This window comes from Coregonus lavaretus (assembly GCF_964263955.1).
Source record: "Coregonus lavaretus genome assembly, chromosome: 3".
NCBI classification, from domain to species: domain Eukaryota; kingdom Metazoa; phylum Chordata; class Actinopteri; order Salmoniformes; family Salmonidae; genus Coregonus; species Coregonus lavaretus.
The window spans coordinates 14,178,588-14,202,575 of record NC_139990.1 but is presented as its reverse complement, the minus strand read 5'-3'; the positions used below and the strand labels follow the sequence as shown (position 1 = coordinate 14,202,575).

At 43.5% G+C, this 23,988-nt stretch overlaps 2 protein-coding genes across 5 annotated transcripts in view; both read left to right on the top strand.

Moving 5' to 3' along the window:
- Nucleotides 1–14,795, top strand: part of LOC311121353 (septin-7-like) — a gene marked incomplete at its 5' end in the record, with an annotated part of 41,810 nt that extends 27,015 nt beyond the window's left edge. For 2 of the 4 annotated variants that reach the window (XM_084157954.1, XM_084157952.1), the window contains 10 exons: nucleotides 5,798–5,898; nucleotides 6,053–6,187; nucleotides 7,556–7,673; nucleotides 8,020–8,112; nucleotides 9,012–9,108; nucleotides 11,198–11,249; nucleotides 11,566–11,691; nucleotides 12,668–12,803; nucleotides 13,019–13,164; nucleotides 13,628–14,774. In XM_084157954.1, coding sequence (XP_084014080.1) covers nucleotides 5,798–5,898; nucleotides 6,053–6,187; nucleotides 7,556–7,673; nucleotides 8,020–8,112; nucleotides 9,012–9,108; nucleotides 11,198–11,249; nucleotides 11,566–11,691; nucleotides 12,668–12,803; nucleotides 13,019–13,164; nucleotides 13,628–13,664 — 1,041 coding nt within the window. In that variant the 3' untranslated portion in view covers nucleotides 13,665–14,774. Of the gene's footprint in view, nucleotides 1–5,797; nucleotides 5,899–6,052; nucleotides 6,188–7,555; nucleotides 7,674–8,019; nucleotides 8,113–9,011; nucleotides 9,109–11,197; nucleotides 11,250–11,565; nucleotides 11,692–12,042; nucleotides 12,064–12,667; nucleotides 12,804–13,018; nucleotides 13,165–13,627 lie in introns of all 4 variants that reach the window. The other 2 variants (XM_084157953.1, XM_084157951.1) reach the window with 2 other exon arrangements.
- A 7,260-nt stretch (nucleotides 14,796–22,055) lies between these two features.
- LOC311118280 (endonuclease/exonuclease/phosphatase family domain-containing protein 1-like) overlaps nucleotides 22,056–23,988 on the top strand; it is a 43,403-nt gene continuing 41,470 nt past the window's right edge. The window contains exon 1 of the mRNA XM_084157609.1: nucleotides 22,056–23,389. Within this exon, the coding sequence (XP_084013735.1) occupies nucleotides 22,539–23,389 (851 nt within the window). The 5' untranslated portion in view covers nucleotides 22,056–22,538. The remainder of the gene's footprint in view (nucleotides 23,390–23,988) is intronic.

The window sequence follows — 23,988 nt, the reverse complement described above, 5'->3', positions numbered from 1 at the left end:
AGGTTTCCTGATAAACTTGTCTGGGTCAGGATCCCAGAAGGGAAGAGTAGCTAGTGGGAACTCTACGCTTGTTTATCCTAGAGGAATAGGGGAAGAATGAAGAAAGCATTCCTTTTTAATTTTTCCCCTCCTCCCTCTCTCCAGGAACCACAAACTGAGATTTCACATAATTGTGGCGTCTTTTGTTTCCCAGTCGAGCCAGAGTGATGTGATGAAACCCTATGGAATGCATTGGTTGGGTAATGAACAACAGACCCTCCATGATCCATCCAGATCTGTTCAGAGGCCTGAAGACCTTGGGGTGATGAGGGCTATGCTATATTGTTTGTGTTATTGAAGGGACGGGGCTAGCCTGGTCCCAGATGTGTTTGTGCTGTTCAGCCGACTTTAGTGCTCATTGCCACCGACCGACCATAGGAGTTGGCTGAACAAATCTGGACCAGGCTAGGGCAGGCGTATGTGTAGGTAGTTAAGAGCAGATGGAGAGGGGCGACGAGGCTGGCGCTTAGCGTGCTAATGTCTGTCTGCCAGCCTAATATCCTCATGTGACACAGCTGAGCCAACCAACTGTAGGGGAGAGGAGAGGAGTGTGGCGAAGCGGGCAGTGTTGGGGTTCCTCTTCCCTGTCTGTCTGTGAGCTCATTGTGGTCAGCCACTTAGAGGCATGACTGTGGCATGACTCACTCTGTTGAGGAGAGAGGGAGGAACCGAGAGGGAGCAAGAGAGAGGAGAGCGAGCAGGGGGGGGATAAGAGGGGGAAAGGGGAAGATAGCGGGGGTAGGGAGAGCGAGAAGGAAGAGAGAGGAGGGAGGGATTAAACTTCTGTTTGCAGATTCTTTCCTAGATGTTTACTCAAAACTGATCCTTCTCCTCTTACCATTACACTGTTTAGTACCATCTCTAACTCATTCCAGACAGGGAGGGGTCCATGTCGTTGTTTTTATCAATTCAGCATCTCACACTAGCATCTGCCATTCATGACACTGTAAAGGGCGCAGTCAGTTGAACAGCATGAATGTAGTCCCGTGTAGCTCAGTTGGTAGAGCATGGCGTTTGCAACGCCAGGGTTGTGGGTTCGATTCCCACGGGGGGCCAGTATGGAAGAAAAAAAATATGTATGCACTCACTAACTGTAAGTCTGCTAAATGACTAAAATGTAAATGAAACCATTTTTTTTTTTTATGCCACTGTCAATCATCTATGCTATGATGGAGCCTGAGAATATATATCTGTAACCAGTTTAGTTTTAGTTACAACAAGACTAGATGAGAGGTAGGGAGCGAGGGGAGGAGAGGGCAAAAGAGAGAGAAAATCCTACTGGTGCTTAGAGGATCTGGTTGAGGTCTATGAATCTCCACCACCACCAGTAGCCAGCAGCAGCTGGGGTTAGCGGTCAGGAAAGGAGACTGGAGGATATCAATGTGCAGTCTGGATTCCTGTGACGGAAGGTCACGGAGGTCAGGGGCAGCACCACACACACTTTGAGCTGGAATGAACAGCCGCGTTCTAGTAGGGTTTAATGGATGAGGAGGTCAACGTTTCACACGCCGTAAAGCCCACCAGCTCCAGGTGTCAGTGTCTGGCTAGGGTGGGGGGACAGACTTGTCGTCACGCTGCCCTATAAAAAGGCACCCACTAAAACACACTAGTTGTTTTCTCTTTTATTACCTCATTCTCCTTTATCGATGGTCAAAATTTGTGTGAATCATCTATGGAACCAAATACCTGCCAAAAGATTGAACGTACGTATCGTTAGCATCAAAAGGAAATCCATATGTAAATCGTTAGGATCGTAAGAAAAGCCACGCGTGAAACATGAAATGTAAATGTTAAAATAGATCTGTAAACGTACAAGCCCTATGTTACGACAATTCTTACTTTACGTCTCCCTTTATTCGGTTACAGATATTTTTTATTCGTAAAACTTTTGTTAGTAATGTGGCATCTGCAAAGGACATGAACCGAACGTAGCTAGTCGAAGTTAGCTAGTCAATGAAGCAACTCTAGCCAAGATGTTAGTCGCTTACAGCTTCCGGTTTCATTTCCAAAATAAAAGTCTAGAACTTGTTTTAGAACTGCATTCAATAAAGACGTTATACTAGTAGATGACGTAGTATAGGCTTGGGCCTTCAGCAAATGACTTGTGTGAGAATGATAGACACAGAAGAGCCTTGTCTAGAATAACCGCCTGAGCTGCTGAATAGAAAGTACGGTAAATATGATTTTTAGGCCTATTCCACTATCTAAATATGCCATGCTGTTGTGGGTTATTTAATGGCCATATAATTGCATTATTTATTTTTATAGCTGCGTGGGGCTACTGTGGTGATCATGTAACCTAATGAATCACACCTTTTCCAGTATTTGGGAGCACAGACTGTAGGCCTTATATTATATTTGCGAATTCCACTCGGTATGTAGGCTTGTTATAGCCACTTGCGTTGCACAACCCTATCACGCAGAGGCTAAATCCATATCAATAAATGAGACAAAACAAAATATTGATTTAAGTCTTTTTGCTATAACCTGTCCTGAGCTAAATAGCCAAGGGGTCCCAAATGGTCAAGACTATCTATAACCTATTCTTATTGGCAGATCTGTTTTCCCTATCAGCCACTGCATGTGCTTCTTCAACTATTTTGTTTAACATGTATTTAGAGGCTATATTTAGAGGCCTGTGAGCTAGGGTCTCTTTAAGGGGAGCCCTATAATAAAAGCAGTTATAAAACACAAATAGAGTTATACAATTATTACACAAGAAACCAGTACCCAAAATGATAGCCTAAATTGTAATGCCTACAAGTTGAAGGCCTATTTTTTTATTTTTTTTGGATAGGCCTAAAGTAAACAGAATTATTTTAAGTGATCGGCTAAAGAGCTTTGGATAATTTTGAATACACATGATTTTCAATAAACAAATGGATGAGACTGTTCTATTCTCTTTGATTTAGTTCCTATTGCAACTCAGACAAATGACTGAATGGATGACATACTGAACTGAATGAAATGTTCAAATATGTTGGAATGACGAGTTGCGTGCTCTGCACTTTATTTGGCTAGTAGGCAAATAGGCCTACATTAGGGTATAACGAATCTGACTGCATGCCTCCAGAAGGTCAACTTCTGAGGCTGAGGGGTGCTTTTTTGAAGGCGCACGGTGCTGTGGTGCTGCATGGAGATCACAAGCTCTTCAACTGGGCGGCAGTGTCGCAATGGAGGGAATAGCCTATACGGAGACTACCTAAGACCACTGCAACATAGTTATTGTAAAGTGTGGGAATAAGCTTATGCCAGACTTAGCCTACGTTTAACCTCTCCCTTGTTCATTTCAAAGTCCATATGTTCATGACCTGATTCATATAAATCATGTCAAAGTATTTGAAATGTATATTAACCACTTCTACAGATTATGCTTTGGCAAGATTTTGAGTGATTTAAATAATCAATAATTGTTTTATTTTGAGTGGCAAAGACTCCAGTTGTCGTACATAATTCATAGAATAATAGATGTTTGGTGAATCTGTTTCATTATTCCTGGTAGATACTCCTGGTTAAGATTGCAGACAGAGCCCAGAGGATGGGATGGTGCAATAGTGAATTAGTCATATTTTGATAAGGTGCATGCATGCATGGGGATGTCTACGTCACCCAGAGATATGTCCATGCTGTAGAGATGCACCTAGCGGACTGAAACTTCACTGTTATAGGCATAATACAGCTAGTACTATCTAGACTTGCGCTGGCAAATAAATCCATTACATTGGCTACCTAAATGTGAAGTAAACTCAGCAGGAGTAATGGAAACTTTTAACTTGAAAACGTGCAGGATACCTCATTCCGGGTTCCCTGACTTCTGATTTTTGAATACTGTGTTATGCTTGTTCGAGTCGCACTCCTCGCAGGCCGTTTTGGTGTACGTTTTTTTTGTTTGTTGGTGAGATGAAACTGCCAAAACTTTGAAAGGTATTATTGTACGTCAGAATTGCAACAATTTGTTCAAGCCTAAAATGTTAGTCCGTGATCTTAACATGGTGTTTGTATGTTCACAGATAATTTTACGTTCATGTTTCATGCATGGATTTTCTTACAATCCTAACAATTTACATATGGATTTTCTTATGATCCTAGAAATGTGCACGTTCAACCTTTTTGGCAGGTATCTGGCTCCATAATATGGAATAATTTTAGAACTCTATTTGTGTTTTATAACTTTTTATAATTTTTATTAGAAAATAAGCTCAACTTTTATATTGGAAATTAAACCGGAAGCTGCAAAGCAACTCTAACTTCTGGGCTAGAGTTGCTTGATTGGCTAGCTAACTTCGACTAGCTACGTTCGGTTCATGTCCTTTTGCAGATACCACATTCCTGACAAAAGTTTGTACGTATAAAAAAAGATCTGTAACCGAGTAAAGGGAGATGTAAAGTAAGAATTGAACGTGTAAATGTTCATTTGTAGTCGTAACATAGGGTTTGTACGTTTACAGATCTAATTTAGCAGTTACGTTTCATGTTTCACTAATGGCTTTTCTTACGATCCTAACCATTTTACGTATGGATTTTCTTACGATCCTAAAAATACGTACGTTCAACCTGTTGGCAGCTATCTGGCTCCATACTCAGGGCGTTGCTCTGTGTTAGCCAGCCAGGGGGTGGTCAGCCCACAGTGGGGCTGTGTGGAGGAGAGGAAGCCTTTAGCTTGGGCCCAGCGGGTGGAGCGGAGGGAGAGCAGCCATAACCCAGCCTCAGGCCTAGACCACGGGTATTATGTGGTGCTTTCTAAGTGGAAGGTGACTGCTCAGTTTAGCTGCTGAGGTTAAATTAAAATGTGCTGCTCTTAGATAAACTATGGGCTGCTGGCTGGGCTGGCCTTCTCAAAATGGTCCAACAGCAATGGAATATGTCATCAAGTAAACAAAACGATGGTAAGGGCGCTTATATCACCAAGTACATCCGGTTGTGAGGTGTGTGTGTGGAAGCAAATGAGGTATAGTAGTGTTTTATGTTGGGGTCTGTGTACAACTGCTGAAGCAGAGCTTGCTTACTGTACACAGAGCTGCATTTAACACACACGCGTACAATGGCATCCATTGCAATGTGAGCGGAACACGGCAGGCCTTCATGTTCCTCCTGATTTTAAATCATTGAAGTGCAGCTAATCACAAGGTCTGGTCTGGACCGCCTGCTGGTTAAAGCTCTCTGATCAGCTAAGAGGCCACTCTGCAATCCGCTCTGTACACCCCGTACTGGACACTCCAGGTAGGCAGCCAAATGTTACTAGAGCGCTCTCTGGGTCTAAGGTCAAATATCTTCTAAGACCCTGTTGATGGATTCATCCTCAGTCTGCCTGGCTGGCAACCCTCCACAAGTGTATCTCTATCTGTGATTTATATTTGGCAAAGCCACATTTTTTTTTCACCTGGGCTTTTGTAGTTTGATGGATAGCTAACTTCTCCAAAAAGACACTTTCTAGATAAAGATGAATGGAAAGGACTGTCAGACCTCCTAACCAAGCCCCTGAGTCTGAGCCCATCCCCTCAACAGAGGAGTGCTCCGAAGTGGAGAGACTGCAAACTTTCATGATTAGCGTAAATTAGCACAAGTTATACACACACTATGGTGCAATGCATCGGATTATTCTTTTTTCAATGTGTCAATGTTTGTACATGTCCGTATTCAAATTAACCGTAAATGGAGAGAAATTGATGTCATGGTGTTTTTTTGAAGTTCACCATGATTCTGTGCTGAATTTCTACACGTCTTTGTTGTAAATATTTAGTGTTCTCTACAATCTCAGGTGGAGCAGTCTAAGGTGCTGGTAAAGGAAGGAGGAGTTCAACTTCTTCTCACCATCGTTGACACGCCAGGGTTCGGGGACGCTGTCGACAACAGTAACTGGTACGTCTGACTGGCCGGTTGACTAGGTGGCTGGCTGACCGACTGACTGACTAGCCTGCCCTATATCTCTATATCTGAATGTGTGTATTCTACATTAAATGTAGACACTGTTACCTAACATTGAGTAATGTCTGTGCTCTGCTCTCCTATAAAGCTGGCAGCCAGTCATCGATCACATTGACAGTAAGTTTGAGGATTACCTCAACTCAGAGTCCCGGGTCAACAGACGGCAGATGCCTGACAACAGAGTGCACTGCTGCCTCTACTTCATTGCCCCCTCTGGACACGGGTAGGTACTGCAGCTGGAATGGTGCCATTCTTGAAACACTATGCTGGAGTTTAAATTTAGTCATGCCGCTTCTCAAACTGTGAATAATTCTGCCACACGGGTGAAGAAAACAGTATTTTCCCTCTCTCATTTGAGATTGAACATGATCTTGAGGCTCTTGACTGTTCCCTAACAGGGCAGACTAGACGGGGTATTAGTCACAGGGGAAGAAAAGAGGTGTACAACTAGCCTGAGACTGTTTACATGTTGTTAGTTGGTCATCCACCCTCCTGCCCCTGGTGTGGAGTCAAGCTGTCAGTCTTCATTTAGGCCTAGCCCCACCCTCGACCCCACGCTTAACCCCTACTGGGGCTGCTGAGAGGCACACTGGGACAACATTTACGTAATCTGTCCTCTCCTGGGTTCACTTTGTTGGAGGCTGTTTATCCTATGTATATTGGCTCCAGTCTGTGCTCTGCTCCACACACAGCTGTCCCTGCTGTTACATCCCCACTGTGGGCTGCTCTGTGCTCCCCATAAACAAAGGGTCATTTGACAGGCCAGCGCTCTCTCCATTTGGATGCCAGTGCTCCTCACTGTCTTGGCCCAAGGTGTCTGTATCTCTGACCAAGTCCTTGTTCTGTTCTGGTCTCTATCGTGCCTGGCTGGCTGGCATCAGTCTGTGGTCAACCAAGAGGACTAGCACCGTATGGCTCCATTCATAGTTAAAATCTGTCTCTTCCTCTGTGTCCCCACGGGACTCACAGCACATTACCAGCACAGCTGAACCCAGGGCAGAGAGCAAAGTGTGTGTGTGTGTGTGTAGGCCTAGTGTGTGTGTGCACAAACTGATCTTTCAAAATGGAGACTGAAACACAATCATTCCTCAAAGTGTGATGATTAATTCTGCTCTTTTGATCTAACTCTCTAAACATAACGTTTAATCTAGCCACAGCCAAGCCAGAGCAGAGACTTGTACATGTCGGCATGCAGTTTTAGCTCTTGTCTGCGTTCCAGGATTCAACATGGTTTAGATATCTTAGAATCTCCTTTCACAAACAGACTGGAATCTTTAACTCTGTATGAATTGTTTTCAGACAGAAGAGTCCTGTGCTGCTCAGTAGATTTACAGTGTGTTGTGGGCCGGCCAGATGTGCAGTTTCAGCAGCAATGCTGCCATGGAGAGGGAGATTCATTCTGGACCGGAAATTATGTTTTTTTTAGTCCCGAGGTCGGCCAAGCTGTGAAATCTGAGTTTTTCTACCCTCTCTCTTTCCCTCCCTCCATCCCTCCGGTGTAGCGCCAACAAGCTTAACCTGGTCCCTTATGCACCCTGTTAAATTAAAGGAACTTGTTGAAACTCAAAACCGCTTTCTCCCACCTCTCCAGATTGAAGCCTCTTGATATAGAGTTCATGAAGCGGTTACATGAAAAAGTGAACATCATCCCCCTCATCGCCAAAGCGGACACAATGACTCCTGAGGAGTGCCAACAGTTCAAGAAGCAGGTGTGTGTCGGCTCTGTATACGTACCGGGGCCTGTGTGTTTATGTTTTGTTTAAAAAACACATCTTTCTCTGAATTCAGATGTAGACAGTTTGTGTGTGATTAGTAGTGTATGCAAGCTATTCCTGTGGGAGAGAACACATGCAATAAATAAGTGATGCACAGTTGTTGCATGTGACTGAACGAGTGTGTGTACGTGCTGAGCACAGTTCCTTCATCCTGTGTATTGACTGACCCTTCAGCCTGAGTGAGTATTGCTGTTTGTGACTCGTTGGCCTAGATGGATACTCAACCAGAGGGGAGCAGGACTCACATTAACTCTCTCTCTCTCTCCCTCTCTCTTTATAGATCATGCGAGAAATCACAGAACACAAAATTAAGATCTATGAGTTCCCAGAGACGACCGATGAGGAGGAGAACAAGATGGTCAAGAAGATCAAGGTTTGGATTCTCCCAGTGCCCCCCCCCCACACACACACACACACACACACACACACACACACACACACACACACACACACACAGCTTTTATTCTCCATGCCAAAGATGGAATTGAATAGGAGAAAAAACTTGACATAACAAACATGAACACACATCACTATCTTTATCCCAATCATGAAATGTAGTGTTTATAGCTCTGCTGAAGGCATAACATAAATCTAACACTAGTGTTTCATCTAACACTAAAATCCACTAGAAGTGTTTTGGCTGAACTGGCCCCACCAGCCCCAGTATTGATAAGAGAAGCGACTGAGTGGTTAGTTGGCTACCGTAGACACTGAGTGGTTAGTTGGCTACCGTAGACACTGAGTGGTTAGTTGGCTACCGTAGACACTGAGTGGTTAGTTGGCTACCGTAGACACTGAGTGGTTAGTTGGCTACCGTAGACACTGAGTGGTTAGTTGGTTACCGTAGACACTGAGTGGTTAGTTGGTTACCGTAGACACTGAGTGGTTAGTTGGCTACCGTAGAGCCATACAGGCAGAATTAGTATTGAGTATTGATTAGGTCACACAATCAAATGTCCTCTACTGCTCCAGCACACTCTGCACTTATTGTCACACACACAGGAGCGAACAATCAAACACACACACACACTAAAGGTACACACAGAAACACACACAAACAACTGTTCTCAACTGTCACTGCCATTAGAGCTGCTGTGTTGTCAATGCACTACTTTATCTGCAGTCAATTTTCAATCCAATTGAATAAAAAGGAGACAGCAAAGTTGACACAAAAATGTACGTCTGCAGACTGTGTATGTGCATAGCCTTGTCTAACAGGTTATTTTAATGAGTTGTTGGTCTGCTGTGTAACGTTTGTCCCTCCCCCTGCAGGATCGCTTGCCCCTGGCTGTTGTTGGTAGCAACACCATCATCGTGGTCAACGAGAAGCGGGTGCGAGGGAGGCAGTACCCCTGGGGAGTGGCGGAAGGTGAGGGGTCAGAGGTCACAGTCAGATAATGGCCTAGATACACACACACATAACAGCCTCTGGGTGTTATTCGATATTAGCACCAAGGTAGTCCCACACATCTATGGGTTTAACTTTGAAAGGTTTATTTGTGGAAGTAATACAATCTATCTCACCCTACTATGGGGTCAATACATTATCCGGGCAACTGCACTCTGCCTATAGTTAGTGTGTCTCTCTTTGTGTGTCTCTATTTGTGTGTGTGTGTTGGGGGAAGTGCATCTGCAGGTCATGTTTGACTTAGAATGACCGTTCTGCTTTTACCTTAGGGCCCTCTGTGTCTCAATGCAAATGCTCACATTTCTAGTCCCATCTACATTTCAGGTTTCGGCTAAAAAAGGGTATTAAAATGTAACACTATTCAACACTATTCCTATACTAAACAGTATACTACTAGAACCAGGGTAAGTTCAGCAGCCTCCTGCCCAGCAGTTGACATTTAGAGTTATGTTGTGTTATCAATGTTCACTTGCTATGTTATTGCTGGCCCTGTGTGTTCCTGTGTGACCAGTTACGTCAGTCTGCTAAATACTCATATCTACTGGTGACATAATGACCATGGAATGTTCTAAACACACAAATAGAGTAGTACTGAGGTCATATTGCGTACTACGAAAATGACATTTTTTATGTCTTAACAAACAAAAATCATTGAGATTATATGACCGTTGCTGTGTTACAAGTTTGACTTTCACTCAATATAGAACAGGCCCTTTAGATAGAGGGGTGTGTTTTGAGGAGAGTCCTGTATGTAGCAGACAGATGTGTTCTACTCAACAGGATATGTGTGTTCAGTTCTCTTTGATGCTAGACAGACAGACAGACCGACAGGAAGCTGCTTTAGCACTCATAAAAAAAAAAAAAATGCACTACCTCTAAAACCCTCCCACTTAACGCATCCGACTAAGGAATATGTGCACGCAGGAATGCAGCAGCTCACCGAGAGAGATGAATTGAGAGCCCCGATTTGAAAGAGGACTGTTTCACCATTTAACGCAAGTCTCCTGTTCGACTCTCTGCATCTCGTCATTTTAAACTCAAACTGACTTGATGGGTACAAATTGGACGTGCATGTCGTTTTTCTTCTTGAATACAACCGCATGTTATGAACGGTTGTAAATTAGTCTGGACTGTACAGCACTGGTCTTAGTAGAGTAGACGTGTAATGAATTTTAGCTATTTCTTCTGAACTTTAACCTCATGACCCCAGCAGTCATCGGCCCAGAGCTCAGGTCACGTACAAAAAAAAAAACACACACACGAGAATACACTCTAACCCCAGAACTCCGGTCTTTTCCCCTCTCTGCTCCCAACTGTTTTCAACTGCTGCATGAGTAGATGGTCAAATCAGTTCTACCCTAAACTCTACCATTCAGATACAGCTCTTTTATTTATTTATATGACCAGATTACGAGTCAAGGTCTTTGGTCTGTAGTTTGTGTGTGTGAGGCTTTAATTCTGTATAAGATAGTAGAGTTGTGTTCTCTCGACTGGATGAATTGTGCAGTTACTACTACAGTACCTCTGTGGCAGTTGCATGTTACCCGCCCATGGGGAGTGAGTTTTGGAATACCAAAAATGTTTCTGGCACCATGTAAGTGTATAAATAGGGAGAGTGCAAGGCCACACTTCAGCTATGTGATCCACTCTACACACTGCAGTCAGGCAGAAACCTCAGGGGAACTAGTATATGTGGTGTCTGGCACCACCCTGTGGCTGCTGACAGTATTACACCCAGGCACTCCTCCCTGTCTACTCCATGCTGCTCTCTAGGGGAAGATCTTAATTGCATACTCCTCGCATCCTCTCTCCTCGTCTCCTTCTCAAAACCCATTGGATGAGAAAGCCAGAGGTCCCTCCCCTCTGACCTTCTCATCCGATGTGTTACGAGGAGAGCGGACATGAGGAGTATGCAATTGAGGTCTTCCCTTGAGCTGTGACTAGCTCTCGATCTCCTCTCTCGCTCTCTCCCTCCCTCCTGTGACTGCCACACACCCTTGTGGTGACTGACTACTCTAACTCTTCCTCCTCTCTCGCTCTCTCTCGCAAGTGGAGAATGGAGAGCACTGTGACTTCACCATCCTGAGGAACATGCTCATCAGGTACTGTTATAACACACTCTCCATTATGGTCATGCTCCACTGAGTGGCCTGTTTTACACTCTGCATGAGCAGCAGCAGATGGCAGAGACATTATGGTGCCAGTTCTCAGTGCGATATCGTTCCTCACTGCTCTCTCTGACTGTTTACATTTTTAAAAGTATTTTTAGTGTCACTTTTTTTTTTTTTTTACTCTAAAGTTTATTGCTGTGGTTAATTTTTGTTTAAATAAAGTTGTATTTGAGTGGTTCTGTTCGGTCTTCTTGTTCCAGAACCTACATGCAGTTTAAATAACGTTTTTTAATTTGATTTGATCCAGAACCCACATGCAGGACCTGAAGGACGTGACCAACAACGTCCACTATGAGAACTACCGCAGCAGGAAGCTAGCAGCCGTCACATACAACGGAGTGGACAACAACAAGAACAAGGGACCAATGACCAAGTGAGTACTAATCAACAGTCCACCAAAGGTTTTTATAAGTGGTTCTGTTTCCCATTTCTCTCCATTCCAGGTCTTCTGGATCAGCGTGGATGAAGGGAAGGTGACGAGGCCCTGCACTAACGCAATCCTCTCCCCTGATCACAGGGACTAACAGTCACCCACACATAGCCCACGATCTAATAACCCTGAACCACTGCTAATTCACAGCCAAGCACAGAAAACCTCACTAAAATAATGCACCGTAATGTCACAGTAACCACCAGCATTTGTTCTCATTATCTAGCTACTAGCTCTCTAACACATGGTCATCATAATATCAGCATGCTAAGTGTGTATGTTTCTGTTTTTTAGATTTGACACAAATGAAGGCATGTAAGTGTCATTTCAGTTCTTCAAGAACCTCTTAAGTTGGCTCCGTTTCTACTCTCTCTCCTCTCTGTTTTCCCCTCTGCCTCGTACAGATATCAGTGTTGTATACAGATGCTGCTCTTTATTTTAAACTAGAGGCCCCTACCAGGTCACGATATGGATGATATAATTCTACGGCACTAGAAAACTGCCCAGAAGTCTTCATTAAATACTTGTTGGTAGAATAGTCTCCAATAGTCTTCCAGGAAAATCCTATTTGTCCTATGATTAGGCTCTTGCTTTTTTTTCGTGAGCTTCACTCAGCATCCACACCAGTAGAGCTTTTTGGCAACTTGGTGTTCACTAACTCAGCGACGCAATGGCTTGGCTTTACTAACAGACAGATAGCTATTGTCCTCTGTCACTGAATCATTGGGTCTTCCACATCCAAGGCCTTCCTCTCCCCTGCTCCTCCTCATCCTCCTCCAGGCATAAGTCTATGCAACAGAGATGGTGACAGGAATTTCCACCCTGGCCCAAAGTCTGAGTTTGACTACTCTGGGCTAGGGCTGGGGTGCAAGGCTTTAGCCTGATGGATGTTGTGTGTGTACGTGCCTCAACCCTGCAGGAGTCCCCTGGCCCAGATGGAGGAGGAGCGGAGGGAACATGTGGCCAAGATGAAGAAGATGGAGATGGAAATGGAACAGGTGTTTGAGATGAAGGTCAAGGAGAAGATCCAGAAGCTCAAAGACTCTGAGCAAGAGGTACTGGAACCTAACAGAACACCTTCAGACCACTTAAATCACTAAAACACACTCACTCACCCCATGTTTTATTTTTTCATGGAGCAATCTCACTTAAAAAAGACACCAGTTTGAATGGTTACATTTGTATGTTTTTATTAGAATCCTACATCTAACACGCACACAGACACACTAGATTTCAGCGATGCAAATGATGCAAATTGTCCTGTCTGCAGCTCCAGCGGCGCCACGAGCAGATGAAGAAGAACCTGGAGGCCCAGCACAAGGAGCTGGAGGAGAAGAGACGCCAGCTGGAGGACGAGAAGAACCACTGGGAGGCGCAGCAGAGGGTGCTGGAGCAACATAAACTAGACTCCTCCAGGTACAACACACTACTACAACTCACATGAAAAAGACGGCCAACACATACATTTCTATAGAACAATATTACATGGAGTCAACCGTAAACAATTATTCAACCTATTTTTGCGGTGTCATATAATACAGTATGTATTTTTCGATGCCTCACATCCTGTACCATCAAAGAAAATGTTGGAATATTACTTATTGTCAATTTTTTTGAGACAGACGTGTCTCAATGGTTGGGAAAAGGCACAGCACAAAACACACACTCCCTTTGAGACAATACACACCTGTTGAAAGGCTGAGAATGGCACAGGGTTCAGCCAAAGTGCTGTTTGGAGATCACTCACATACACACTGCAGCAAATACTGCATACACGGTCATTTATAAAGAGCTCTGCCTCGTAATCGACATAGTGATCATCTGTCTCTCTTCCCGCTCTCTTTTCTCCAACTCTCTTCTCTCTCTCACGCTCCTACAGGACCTTGGAAAAGAACAAAAAGAAGAAGATATTTTAAAAGTAATTCAGTAGATCCACCGTGTAACAATGTACTAGTTGCCAATTTACCAACCTGGACCGTCAGTTTGTCTGTCGACCAAAAACCTGTTACTGTGTGTGTGTGTGTGTGTGTGAAGGAGCAGCATGGACTGTCTGGGGGAAGTGGGTTCTAACTGGGGGCCAGGGTGAGGGTCCTAGATTAAGACTCACTGTCACAGACGGGCTCAGTCCTGGAACATACTCCATCACTATACTGTCTCCTTTTTTTTTACCTTCATGTTCTCTCGCTCTCCTCCCCAAAGACCTTTCTTATTCTTCCTGAAATGGGCACGTAAGACAGTTGTACAATCATGTTTTTTGGTTCACAGTTCTCAAGCACACATAGTCACACAGTCTCACACACACAAACAAAACCCACAGGTATGAGCTGTTTCATGATTTCAGAGAAGGTTTTCTTTTCTTTTTGAAACCCAGAATGCCACAAGACTGTTCTTGCTTTATTTTCCTCTTTCTAGTTAGATGACCTTGGAGACTGCACTACTTTCTTGTAGTGTTCTATTTAATGCCAAATGACCAAACTGCGGAGTAGGAAGCTACAAACCAAGCTACACACCTCAGGCGTTTTGTTTTTATAACGACTTTTGTTTTTTAGTTATTTAGTCATCGTTGTTTTTGTTTTTTTGGCCCTCATCCAAAAATGTTATGCTCTTCCATTTCTTGTCATTTAAATTATCTAGCCGTGTATAACTTCAGTCATGTTAGAATGTTTCATTGATGATGATTTTGTCTGTTTTTTGGGGGGGTTCTCTTATATTGGCCCTGCTACAGTAATTGTCTGTTAATTTTTCGTTCCATGTTTGTTTGTAGGCATTTCTCCATTCTGTTTTAGAAGATGGTGGGGAGGAAAGCTTGGTTGTTGACTCAATCCGTTAACATAACCTATTGTTGTTTACTTACAATGTCCAATGACTGTAAATAAACAGGTCTGCATTGACTGTAATAAACAACTATGGGGTTCCCTTCCCTTACATCACATTTAACTCTGTTCATGTAATGTATCTCTGTATTTTTTTATTTGTCTTTTGTTTTGTTTTTATTGTAAAGTCTACTAATAAACGTGTGATGATACAACCCCAGGTGGTTTTTATTGAAATAAGGGGAATCAAATAAGCTTTTTGTTGATGGAAGTGAATTAGTGTGGTATAATGCGGCTTTGCTCGCCTTTTGAGTCCAGTTACAAGTCAAAAGATGTCCTCTGCGGTTTATGTCCTCCACACCAAGATGCGTGCTATATTTCACCAGCAGGGGGCAGTGAATAACTACTGACTCCGCCATATCCCATACAACAGGGATCATCAACTAGATTCAGCTGCGGGCTGATTTTCTTTCGTTTTCTTGAGCAGTTATTTGGGGGTCCGGAACATAATTACAAATCATTTGTAGATTGCAAATTGACCGCAAGAAGCCCAAACAGATATTTGACATTATTACAAACCTTTCTTACATTTGTATTTGATCACGTACAGTACATTCGGAAAGAATTCACATCTTGACTTTTTCCACATTTTGTTACGTTAAATCATTATTCTAAAATGTATTAATCCCCCCCTATCAATCTACACACACTACCCCATAATCCCCCTATCAATCTACACACACTACCCCATAATGACAAAGCGAAAACCAGGTTTTTAGAGATGTTTGCACATAAAAAAAGATACCTTATTTACTTAATTATTCAAACATTTCTAAAATACTTTTTGCTTTGTCATTATGGGGTATTGTGTGTAGATTGAGGAGGGGGGAAAACAATTTAATCCATTTTAGAATAAGGCTGTAACGTAACAAAATGTGGAAAAAGTCAAGGGGTCTGAATACTTTCCGAATGCACTGTATGTCTATTATGAGTGGGAATACTTTAACAGAATTCCAAAATGTAAAATCACTTGAAGCTGAATTCCTGGTGTTTTTAGTCTTATGTCCAATGATGAGAGATATATTTATTATTAATAATAATTGGGCTCATAACTTGGGGGGCCAAATAGAACCACCGGGCCGCCAGTTGGGGAACCCTGCCATGCTGTCATAGGCCATATCTCGGGAATTTCCAGTCTTATCACACACTTTCTCTCTGTGCCCCTTGAACATTCTGCTCTTTAGACCTGATCATCTCGTCATGGTGTACTCCAAACCTGAATCCTCCTGAATAGAGAAATGCACTCAGAGTTCATTGGGGGAGATGGCTGATTATCTTTGATGCCTTTAACCCACTTAAACCATCCCGTTGGGATAGATGGTTTTGAGACAATATAATGAATTATTGGAAAAGTTTGACCTAAAACGGAACGAGACAATGGTGATCTAGGAATTAGCTGATCGTAATAGTTAAGCAGTAAAAGCCTGCCAATTGATATTGGGTCCATTGTGGACCGACACCCTTTGACACAGAAAGCTGTGTTGGCGTTGGTCCTTGGTGTCTGGTCTGTTGACCACATCATCCTAGCCAGTCAGACTGGACAAGGGTCAAGGTTCATGTCTTGCTCGCCCTGTGCTCAGTCGGCACCCGTGGAGCCGTGCGGTCCAGAATGAACGTCTCTACTAACCAGGTTTTATTCATGGCCATTGCACTGAGGGTAATGGCCAAATACTCCACTCAAAGTAATTGGATAAAAGTTCAGTTGTGCATAGTGCATTTTGATCACATACTGTATTGACATGCTAGGGAGCAATGAAGAAACTGAAAAAGAAATATTCCTCATACTTTCTATCATCTATGTATTGTCACCTTGAGGCCTACTTCAGTTGTGAGCTTTCTCTAGACACCGTATGCATCTATCAGTCCACTTAGTATAAGGCTCCCTGACTATTTACAGTGCCCTATTCAGCTCTATGCCTCAGTGGAGTGGTTACTAACGCTAAATCACTCATCAGCAGTCTCTTGCTGCCCGGTCCATGGGAAACTGGATCCAATCTTTGTTACATAGCACTACGACGCTCCGATTTATTTTCGCTGTCCACACCGCTTGGTGCCTTTTCTCTAGTCTATCACCCCTGAGACCTCCTTCCTGCCAAAAACCGTTCCATAGTTGGTGAAACACAGGGAAGCTCTTGCTAAATGCAGTCCCCTGACTTGGCTTGCACAGTCTGTTCTGCTTAATTGCTCATTTTGACAATGACCTTTTGGTTTTTGGAGCTCTGTGTGTGTGTGTGGTGAGCTGGAGTGGGTCCAAGCAGACAGACAACGGAGGGAGAAGATTTGCCACTGCGGCTGTCAACATGTTTTAGCTTTTTTCTCTGTGTGAACTCTGTTGTCCCATGGCTTGGACAAGGCAACACACGCAAACACACACACTCGCTATTCCACACACACAGTACACACACATTTTTACATATTACATTTTAGTCATTTAGCAGACGCTCTTATACAGAGCGACTTACAGTTAGTGCATTCATCTTAAAATAGCAACCACCTATCTCAGTCGTAGTAAGTAATATAAACACAACATGTAAAGTGTTGGTCCCATGTTTCATGAGCTGAAATAAAATATTTTATTCTACAATGTAGAAAATTGTAAAAATGAAGAAAAACCCTTGAATGAATTGGTGTGTCCAAACTTTTGACTGGTACTGTATATACAGCTGTGGAAGAAATTAAGAGACCACTGCACATTTTTCTTAAATCGGCATCTCTACATGTATGACAGCCATTCCATTCCAGTGTCTGTTGAATTCCAACACAGGCACACCTCATTCTACTGAATTAGCTACTGATTAGGTGATCACCTGAACCAAATCTTATTTAACGAGGAAAAGTATAAAAACCACTGCTGTGGTCATCACTATCCTCTTGCAATAGGACCAGCTGGATGGCAAAAACAGTGCTAATAGTACCTCAAAAGTAATATTAATCAAAAAAATTACTATTGACCATGCCAAAAGATTTGAAAAGGAAAGTTATGAGTGAGGAAAATAAGGGTTCAATTCTGGCTTTATTGGCAGAGGGATACAGTGAGCGTCAGGTTGCTTCCATCCTTAAAATTTCAATGACGGCGGTTCATAAGAACAAGTTCAAGCGGCAGACATTGGGGACAACAAAGCTACAGACCGGCAGAGGGCGAAAACGAGTCCGCCAACTCATTCGAATGTCACTCAACAACCGTAGGATGACATCAAGTGACCTACAAAAAGAATGGCAAACGGCAGCTGGGGTGAAGTGCACGGCGAGGATGGTTCTAAACAGGCTCCTAGGGGCAGGGCTGAAGTCGTGCAAAGCTAGAAAAAAGCCCTTCATCAATGAGAAGCAAAGAAGAGCCAGGCTGAGGTTTGCAAAAGACCATAAGGATTGGACCGTAGAGGACTGGAGTAAGGTCATCTTCTCTGATGAGGCCAATTTTCAGCTTTGCCCAACACCTGGTCGTCTAATGGTTAGATGGAGACCTGGAGAGGCCTACAAGCCACAGTGTCTCGCACCCACTGTGAAATTTGGTGGAGGATCGGTGATGATCTGGGGGTGCTTCAGCAAGGCTGGAATCGGGCAGATTTGTCTTTGTGAAGGAAGCATGAAATAAGGTTGTCCTGGAAGAAAACTTGCTTCCTTTTGCTCTGACATTGTTCCCCAACTCTGAGAATTGGTTTTTCCAGCAGGACAATGCGCCATGCCACACAGCCAGGTCAATCAAGGTGTGGATGGAGGACCACCAGATCAAGACCCTGTCATGGCCAGCCCAATCTCCAGACCTGAACCCCATTGAAAACTTCTGGAATGTGATCAAGAGGAAGATGGATGGTCACAAGCCATCAAACAAAGCCGAGCTGCTTGAATTTTTGCGCCAGGAGTGGCATAAAGTCACCCAACATCAATGTGAAAGACTGGTGGAGAGCATGCCAAGACGCATGAAAGCTGTGATTGAAAATCAGGGTTATTCCACCAAATATTGATTTCTGAACTCTTCCTAAGTTAAAATATTAGTATTGTGTTGTTTAAAAATGAACATGAACTTATTTTCTTTGCATTATTCGAGGTCTGACAACACTGCATCTTTTTTTGTTATTTTGACCAGTTGTCATTTTCTGCAAATAAATGCTCTAAATGACAATATTTTTATTTGAAATTTGGGAGAAATGTTGTCAGTAGTTTGTAGAATAAAACAAAAATGTTATTTTTACCCAAACACCTATAAATAGTAAAACCAGAGAAACTGATAATTTTGCAGTGGTCTCTTAATTTTTTCCAGAGCTATCTATATATATATATATATATTTTTTTATACTTCAAGAGGTCTTAAAATTCCAAATCAAATAGCTAATGATCCTTGGTATGACCTTCTTAAAACAATTCCATATAGCTTAGTAGAACCCCCCCGGCTTAGACTCTTATGGGTTAAGATACTCTTTGAAGAGGTAGGGTCTCAGATGTTTTCGGAAGATGGGCAGGGACTCTGCTGTCCTAGCTTAAGGGGGAAGCTGGTTCCACCATCTGATTGGTCAAAAGACCAATGTGCCAGGACATAGAAGAGCTTTGACTGGGCTGAGTGGGAGCTGCCCTCCCGTAGGTGTGGGAGGGCCAAGAGACCAGAGGTGGCAGAACGGAGTACTCAGGTTGGGGTGTAGGGTTTTAGCATAGCCTGCATGTAGGGAGGGGCAGTGCCTCTTGCTGCTCCGTAGGCAAGTACAATGGTCTTGTAGTGGATGCGAGCTTATATTGGAAGTCAGTGGAGTGTGCAGAGGAACGGGGTGACATGGGAGAACTTGGGAAGGTTGAACACCAGGCGGGCTGTGGCGTTCTGGAGAAGTTGCAGGGGTTTGATGGTACAAGCAGGGAGCCCAGCCAACACACACAGTGCACTCGCTTGGTGTGCCACACTCTCTCTCTCTCTCTCGTTGTGCCATGCAATAGGGTTACACAGCAGTACGTTAGTTAGACAGGGCCTCTCAGCTCTGGACCCACTAAGGGATCAGGAGCCAGATTCTATTCTGTCTGTGTGTCTGCACTGTTTCACCACCTGTGGTCTCTGCCACCATGGAGACGGGCCTTTTGTTAGCCAGAATCCCATTACATCATTGGACCAGACAATGATTGTGTCTGTGTGTCTTTGTGCATCTCTGGCCGCGTTTACACAGGCAGCCCAATTCTGATATTTTTTTCACTAATTGGTCTTTTGACCAATCAGATCAGCTCTGAAAAAGATCTGATGTGAAAAGATCTGATGTGATTGGTCAAAAGAACAATTAGTGGGGAAAAGATCAGAATTGGACTGCCTGTGTAAACGCAGCCTAAGTGTGTACCTGTATCCAAAGCAACTTACAGTTGGTGAGTGCATACATTTTTTGTATGTGATCCCTGTGGGAAGTGAACCCATTACCTTGGCAGCGCTAGCACCAGTCTTGCCAACTGAGACACACTTTGGATAAGTTTCTGTGTCCACATGGGCAAGTTAGTTTATGGGGTGATATGATCAGAGTAATTGAGAAATATTGGATAGGAGTTAAGAAGACAAAATGGTGGTTGTCCTCTGGTCACGCTCCAGCTGCGTGCTCTGTAGACCAACTTCCATTCTCTCTGCAGGTCAAGTGGGGCCAGGAGCCTTGGCTGCCACAACTAGAGTGTAAGTAAGTCAATATTGACAAAGAAGTGGCATGGAACAGAGCACAGGGTTACTGGTAGGGGAAACAGGATCCTCGATATGTCTGTCATATCACCTTATGATATCTAAATATTTTCAGCTATTTTTGGCTGTGATCACTTTATTTATTTATTTGATCCCCTTATCCTTTTGTGAAGTCATACTGTTTTGGTACATCTGTAGACATCAATACAGCTTTATTACCTGTTGATGTTTTCTCAGTGATTCTGACTTCCTTGGTATTGTGTAATAAGAACAGGGTTCACGTGAATGTGGAAGTGTTCTGACTTTGAGCCATGTCATGAAACACTGTGATGTGAACACTGCATGCATGGCTTTCCCCATCAGTACTGGTGGTGGAACCGTACCGGTGTACGCTGCATGGCGATCAGATATCTTCCTGTCTACAGCTTCCTGGTTTATGCCAGGGAGATTCTTGGGCAGGGGTGGCCTAAATTTGCTGAATCAGGTGTGCTTAGAGCAGGGCTAGAGCAAAAGCCAGTATAGACAGTTCCAAAAGGGAAGTCCACTGCTTTGTTATGCAGAACCCTCACAGCATAATATCCACATTGTTTTGAAAACATTCTAACAAAACAAAATAATAGTGTACAGCTCTGTTACATAGTTCAGAAAGTGTTATACAGTTTGATAGCTTATCTATCACCAGCTTTATGTAGCCAGAGATGAAATCCAACATAATCCCCTTTTGGCTAATCTAAAATGCAAATGAGATGCTAATCAAATCAGAGGAGAAAAAACCTGTAGTGTAGAAACCAGAATGGCATTACTTAGCCTGGCTGTCCATTGAAACTGGCCACAATGCATCATGTTATGTAAAACTCTGACCACCTTCAGCACCTCTCTCTCATTGGTTGTTCTGTTGTCTGCATATTTCTATTTGACTGGAGAGGGACGAAACGGGGGCCTAGCTAATTTATTTCTGTTTTAGAGCGAACGAGAGAGAGAGGTGGCTGTGGGCTATATGAAGCTTTGAAATACCAATTTATATTCTATCCCTGCTTGCACAGTGCACCAATATCTGTGTATTTTATTTACTGAAAATAAATTAAGTGTTGTAACACTATTTGAAATGCAAAATTGAGAACACTTAGGGGCCTCTGTGACTGTGACCAACATGGACATTTGAGTATTATTTGTTGAAGTGTCTGTGTGTAAAAAGTCACAGATACCTTAAAGTAAAGTATTATATATTATTATTATAGTGATCTATTACATCTTATATCGCAACTTTAGATTTAATAATAGCTTATTTTGTAGAAGAGAAAAGATGAGGTGAAAAAATATGACAATCTTATCATCATGCACACTTCTCCTTTTCATAAAGATCACCTAAGTGAGTTGCTAAAGTGTTTGAGTTTATTTTACCTACTCAATCGAAATAAATCCTGTGCACCACTTGTGAAACCGTCTGACCAGAAGTGTCAAACAAAAACCAACAGATTAAGAGATTTAATAGAAAATCTAATTTTAGGGTTTTGATGTGTATTAAGTGTTTTATAACCTGTTGAAGTAATATTCCTTACAACACGTAAAAGCGTAAAAGGGATTATTTTAGGCTGCATTTTACATGTGATAGCCTGTATTGAGATATCTGATTTCGAGAGCTCTTCTCTTTAGAATGTAACCATTTTAGGCATGTATTATAATGTAAATTAGATAAATTGCATCAGATCTGAAGTCCTCTTCAAGGACTCAGCACAACATGTGGACTGAAAAAACTGATTTGTCAGTCAGGTTAGAGCCACGCCCCCCTGGTGTGACGTTGAGACCAGCTGGCGTTTAACGCGAACAAGGTGCTGTAGCACCAGCACGCCACCGACCAGTTCCTCTCGGCAAGCTGGCCGGTACCTGAATATTCAGCAAGGACGTAACACCAGTAGGCTTCATGATAAAAATGGAGTTAGACAGATAGCTAAACGACTAAAGAATTGGACCTGCGAGGGTAACCGAGTCGAACTGCTGTTTCGTGCGTAACCGTTTCTTGTGCGTATTTTCTATATTTGAATCCCAAAAAAATAAATACGATAAAACATACTACGGCTCATATGTCTGTAAATTAGTTTAAAAAAACTGTCACGTCTACAACTGTCTTGCATGCAGGGCATATCTGAACAGGAGTCGATCAATCACACTGTAGGCAATTTTTCCACGTTGCGCGCCTGCTGCTGTGGTGCTGCTGCCTTTGCCGTTCGGTCCGGTCTAGACTGTTCCAAGCCCCGGTGGATTGCCCTGCCAACTGAACCGCAGCCATGGGAGGGAATTTGGGGTGCCACCGCTCGATCCCTAAAGACCCTACGGATTTAAGCAACAGCAAGCGCAAGTTTAGCGCCGCGTGCAACTTCAGCCACATCCTCGTGAACCAAGAGCGGTTGAATATCAACACCGCCACGGAGGAGGAGCTGATGACTCTACCGGGAGTGAACCGCACGGTAGCGCAGAATATCGTGGAGTACCGGGACTGCATTGCGGGGTTTAAAAAGGTAGAGGACTTGGCTCTCGTGAGCGGAATCGGTGCTGGCAAACTGGAGATCATCAGACTGGAGATATGCGTCTCGAGCAGGACGAGTTCTTCCCAACACTCGCCGTCGTCTCTGCGTAAAGACTTCGAACCCCACCTGTCATGCACAGGTATGAACATTAACACCGCCACACCGGCGCAGCTCATGAGCATCCGTGGCATCACGGATAAAATAGCGAAGAACATAGTAGAATACCGGATAGAAAACGGTCCGTTTAAAAGCATCGAAGACTTGGTGAGGGTCAATCACATAAACTCTTCCCTATTGGACAAAATTCGCTTCCAAGTGTTTGTGGAGCGTTCCAGAACACCTTCCACCAATACTAACGGGGGGTTGGCATACACTACCAAGTCTCACCCGAGCCCCACATCGTTCAGTCTCTGGAGTGAGGACATGGAGCTTCCACCCTGGGGGCCGACTCGGATCATGTCTGTGCGGCCCAACGTGGAGCCGCCGTCGGGGATGCGGGACGGGAAAGCGGTGGTCAGGGTGGCTACCTGGAACCTCCAGAACTGCTCCTGTGAAAAGGCCAACAACCCGGGCGTCAAAGAGGTCGTGTGTATGACATTGCTTGAAAACGAGTAAGTATTGATCTGTACCCTACTGACAAACTGTCAATTTTATAGACGTAAATTGTCCATTATAGATTATATGCCAATGTATGGTGATGTTCCATCGTCTCTGCTCAAAAAGAGTTGACATGCAAAACACCTGTAATCCAAATAGAGTCGTTAGATAAGGGAAGTGCTTGTCACTTGTTTTGTATCCCCAGGGAAAACATGTCTGCAGGTGGTAGAGAACAATCACACTGTTGGATTAACCAATGCCCTGCCTGGGCTCTCAGGATTGTTCCTAAATGAGGTACTGCCAGGTGAATACCTATCACAGACCAGGTCAACTGTGTTAAGGGATAGAGCAGTCTGATCAGTAGTCTCGTTAGAAAGCCAGACCCTTAACTCACCACTGTGTTCTGTTCAGCTTTATTTATTGATCTGAGACGATGAGTCGTTGAGTGTTTGGTCTTCGGTGACTTTGATTGTCCCCAAGGCTACTCACACATTCACTCACAGAGACATTCATGAACTCACACTTGCTCACTCTGTGGGTGACTTCCCCAGTAGACTGTGCGTTTTTACACTGAACAAAAATATAAACACAACATATAAAGTTCACCTTGTGC